Below are 4747 nucleotides of genomic sequence, written 5' to 3'. Positions count from 1 at the left end.
CAAAGTATCAGGAGCACATGACAACCGAAGAGCTATTCACTGAAATTTTCACTGAAAGTGAAAAATTCGAAATTTATGTAAAAGTATCAGGGGAACATGACAATCGAGGAGCTATTCAGTTTTTAACCAATATTTCGATTGATTAGCCATTTACAAAAGAAAAAATTGCAATGATTTAAAAAAAAAAATTGAATGATGCCGGAATCGAACCCGGGCCGTTGGCGTGGTAGGCAAGCACGTTACCGCTAGGACAACGCGCTCGTTTAAAAATATAAATTCATTAGTGGTATATGTTCAACATATTGAATAATTTTTTTCGTTGAAATTCCACAAGATGTGGTTTCCCCCTTCCACACGTTCTACAGCCGGCTAAATTTCAGTTGAACAAATAAAAAACCAAAAAAAATGACTTTATACATATTTTTTTTTTATTTTCTGCTCGTCAAAATTCACTGTTCAACTATTAACAAAAAATTTCAAGTTAGAATCTGTTTTTGGACCTCCGCCGCTGGCAGAATGTCGTTATCAATTGCCCCAATCTCCTTCAGTAACTGCTGTTTATCACCGAAATAATCCCTGTACCACATTATGTGCCCTTTCTTCTCCTCCACCGTCATATAGGGATTTTTGGATAGCCCAGTACAGACAAGTTCCATAAAAAGACGAATGGGTCCCTTCCTAGGACACCAGTCCTCCATGTATCTCTCGACAAAGACATGCTCTGAGAAGTGTACATCGTGTTCTGCTTCCATTCCTGCGAATCATCAAATTAAATCATATAATTAACAAACTTAATAGCGCAGCGTTTTCCTAATCCCTTCTGAGTTTTCATCCGACGGAGTTCATCAGGAAACAGCCATTTAACCCTCATAGATTAACAATGGAATTGTGAATAATTACAGTTGGGCTAATTTGGGTCATACCTTGTTCATTGTCAATGGGGAATTTCCAAAGAATCCCTCGTTCAGTCCACTGAATCATTTCTTGAAAATAGTTCTCAGGGGGATGTGTTATGGATTGCTTCTTCTCTTGATCCTCCAGTGCCTTCCAGGTATGTAATTCCGTTGTGATAGGATCCACCGGAGGACGGGCGCCAACAAATATACCGAATGATTTGCCACCAAATAAATTCCCTGGTATTTCTCTGTATGTGAAATAATAATAATAATCATTTTTGCCTGATCTTAAGTAGTGAATACTGAGTTTTAAATGAATAATATCGACATTTTTTTATTAGAAGGTGTATAACTATATTTCAAGAGAATTCTTACGCTCTCTCTGTGAATCTCTCAACATTCTGTGCTGGATTTCTGGACTGGAAATTCTGGGTTAATTCCCGAATTTTTTCTATTCTGGCGAATGGCAGGTCCTCTTCTAAATTTTTTTTTGGAGTTCTGTCTATTTTCATTGCTGCGAGTAATTCACTACACAAAGGCATAATATATATTTCAAAATTTATAATTTCACTGGACAATTATTGGGTTAATTAGGGAGTAATTACCGTAGGGAAGGCTCAGGCACTTTTGCCTTTTTTTCAGGTACCTCTGTGTTTTTCGCAGGAGTTGTTTTCTCGGGTAAACTTGCTCCTTCCTGTTTTGCAGTAGCCTCTTCTTTGCTCAGGGATGCCACCTCCACCGCCACCGCCTCTTTTTTCTGCTTTTTCTTTTTGGATTTTTTAACAGATAAAACCGGACGAGGTGCTGGGGCACCAGCCGAAAATATTTTGTCTAGCAGCTGTTCTTCCCTCTTCTGCACATCGCCTCCTAGAGTCTGTGCCACTTCTTTAGCTGCTACTTTGAGTTTTTCCTCTGGAAACCAGAAAATAGAATAGAATTAATAAAAAATGTTTAATTTTTTCAGCACTCTTTTTTGCAATTTTTAGTCTGTTCTCACCTAGAGTATTCTCTTTCTCTTGTTTTGGTAGCTCCGGTTTCAGTGGCTTGGCCAGATCAATAATCGTCTTATTCACCATTTTTTCCTGCACATACAAGGGAAATTCAACGTTGACAGAAAAAACAGATACTAGGAGAAAAAATACAACAAGTAAATTTGAAATTCTTACCCCACTCATTTTTGCTAACAGAGCATTCAACAAGTCCACAGTTTGTTGCTTTGCTGCATCATCTCGTTGCTTCTCAATAGTTTTCCCAACTTTTTTGGATTTCTCAGTATCAGAACCTGATGAGTCCGACGATGACGATGACTCGATGGATCCCAGGACCTTTACGGAACTGTGGAATTGTTGTTTCGTCACTGCATTGTGTGCAGGAGACAACCTGGGAGTTTTCAATTAATTTTTACTCATTATATATCAGTGGATTAAAAAATTTGGAGGCATAAAGGTGAGGTTAGGGCGTACAAAACCTCTATGAGAATCGAAATAGAACATGATTGATGAACATAACTCACCTGCAGAGTAATCTCATTGTTAATATTCGATCCATGAGACTAAATGGGTTAATAAATGTTTTTACAACTGTTTATTCATCGACATTATCCGGCATTCTCATAAAAGAGGAATTTCATCAGCACCGGGGTGGCGCTAGTAACTATATATAACTGCACTATAAGAGTGGCGCTTGAGGTCCTCTCAATTTTTTCTATTTTTCATTTTACCTGTGTTTGGACATGAAATGGATGTATTTAGAGCGATTTTTCGAGTAATTAATAAAAAAAAAAAACAATGTGCAATAGAAACTTTCAAAATAAAAATTCGGTAAAAATACATGAGAAAAGAAGTTACAGATCAAATAACAAACTCAAAATGTAAGAGTTTGAAATAATGAAATATGAAATTCAAAGCAGAAGAATACCACCGGAATTTTTTTATCATTTCTTTTTTTCAATCTGTTCCTTTTGAAAAGATATCTGATGTGTTCCGTTGGACAAAAATGCGGGCCCTTGGGTGATTGTTGATTCAAAATAGCCAATGAGAAGTCAGCGTCCAATAAATTTAACAGGGTGGCCATAGTTGGATCCAAGATGTCCGTGCGCTTGACGCGAGAACGTCCACCACAATCAGCTAAAATTGCATTGTTACTGATTTGAGGAATAATAATACGAACAAATATCAATTGGAGTTTGATCGAACTATGGAGTGTGCTGTGTTCGATGCATCGGCACTGGAAACATCGATAGATATTGTCGAGGAGACGACTTTAGTGGAGGAGCCCTTCACCGAGGCAATCCAGTTCAGCCACGACGTTACCACCACTGACGACAATAATAAGGTAATCACCAATGTATTTTCTTCCTCGAGACCTTTTAAAAATTTTCTCAACCGGATCATCGCATCGCCATCAGATAATTTTTCATTTTTTTCATCATCATTATTAAGATAATTAGCCATTTGATCCGGTGATATTCCCGCCTTTTTCCATCGCGAGACCAAAATTAAGGTAGTCCCTAGTTAGGCTAACCCCTTTCCCCCTGCAACCGCTCTGTACTACCATTTTTTTTTTTTAGGGGGGAGGAGGTAAGGGCTCTCTAAATACGATTTTCTATCCCCTAAACTTTGAGAATTTGTGGAAAAAGAAAAAAACAAAAACACAGAATCATCTTTCGCAACCCTCAAATTATTCTTGACCCTCTCTCCCCCTCTGTTTCACCCAGGATCCGGAGTCACCCCCGTCTCCAGAGGAAGAACCTGAGCTACGTTCGTGCTACATCCACGTGGAGCGATGCGACAAGATTTGGGAGACAATGAAATTGATCCGAGAGCTGCAAGAGCCCCAGTCGAAATACTCACTGGATGACTACTACGATGAGGATGATAATGATAATGATGATGATCATAATGATGATGATGATGATAATGCTAATGCTGATAATGATGATGATGATGATCATGATGGTGATGATGACGACGACGACGACGACGACGACGACGACGACGACGACGACGACGATGACGACGAGGAGACAGATTCTCCCTTGAATGACGACGAATCCACGTCATCCAACTGCTCCCCAATGCTCCCATACATAAAATACCAGCCAGTGCTTGGCAATGGTAATAAAGCCCTGCCAAACTTCCAGTTCTCCGTAAAAAGTACTCGTGCCCTTTACCAGTGCAACACATGTGGCCGCCAGTACAGCCACCGTTCCTCATTACGAGAACATTCAGAGAGAATTCATAATATTATTCTCCCCATGATCCGTCGTCCCCCAAAGTTCAAAACCGATAGATCAGATTTAGCATCAAAACCTGAGGAGAAATCCCCAGAGCCCGACGACGAAGAGAGCACCCACGAGTCAGGGAGCACCATCTCTTCAACTCCTTCAGAGGATAAAGAACGTTTGCTGGATTCAGCCAGTGAGCCTCAGGATAATGAGTACATCACACCCTCTGGAAAAGTCCGTTATACAGCGACGTGCAAACACTGCGGGAAAATCCTTTCTGATAAATACTATCTCAAGGTCCACGAGACCCTTGTCCACGGTCAGGCCTCGCCCTTTCCTCATGGTGGAGGTCCCCAGGTACTCAGGAATTATGTGGCCAAGGCCCCACCACTTGTCATCTGCAATCACTGCAAGGAGTCATTCTACGGCCCGCAAAAGCTCAACCAGCACAAGCAGATCATCCATGGAATTCCCTTGGACACCAACCCACCACCACCACCACCACCTCCTCCTCCTCCTCCTCCTCCTCCTCCTCCCCCTCCTCCTCCTCATAAATGTTAACTGATAAAAAATCGTAGTGCAAAAAAAAGATAGTAAAACAAAATTGATCTTCCAAGTTTTCCGT

At 40.5% G+C, this 4747-nt stretch overlaps 2 protein-coding genes across 2 annotated transcripts in view; one reads left to right on the top strand and one right to left on the bottom strand.

Moving 5' to 3' along the window:
• Positions 1 to 405: 405 nt before the first annotated feature.
• Positions 406 to 2563, bottom strand: mRpS31 (mitochondrial ribosomal protein S31). Its single transcript, XM_011313507.1, has 7 exons — positions 2410 to 2563; positions 2063 to 2276; positions 1894 to 1978; positions 1502 to 1808; positions 1272 to 1424; positions 924 to 1144; positions 406 to 754 (listed from the first exon to the last, which is right to left on the bottom strand). The coding sequence occupies exons 1-7, from the start codon at positions 2442 to 2444 to the stop codon at positions 477 to 479; spliced, it is 1293 nt and encodes a 430-aa protein (XP_011311809.1). The 5' UTR covers positions 2445 to 2563; the 3' UTR covers positions 406 to 476.
• Positions 2564 to 2971: 408 nt separating this feature from the next.
• Positions 2972 to 4747, top strand: part of LOC105271816 (uncharacterized) — a 5511-nt gene continuing 3735 nt past the window's right edge. The window contains exons 1-2 of the mRNA XM_011313581.1: positions 2972 to 3230; positions 3613 to 4678. Of these exons, the coding sequence (XP_011311883.1) occupies positions 3093 to 3230; positions 3613 to 4678 (1204 nt within the window). The 5' untranslated portion in view covers positions 2972 to 3092. The remainder of the gene's footprint in view (positions 3231 to 3612; positions 4679 to 4747) is intronic.

The sequence above is a fragment of the Fopius arisanus genome, unplaced genomic scaffold (assembly GCF_000806365.1).
Source record: "Fopius arisanus strain USDA-PBARC FA_bdor unplaced genomic scaffold, ASM80636v1 scaffold00124, whole genome shotgun sequence".
Classification (NCBI taxonomy): domain Eukaryota; kingdom Metazoa; phylum Arthropoda; class Insecta; order Hymenoptera; family Braconidae; genus Fopius; species Fopius arisanus.
Note: the sequence above shows the minus strand (reverse complement) of the source record. Positions and strands in the feature narration are given on the sequence as shown.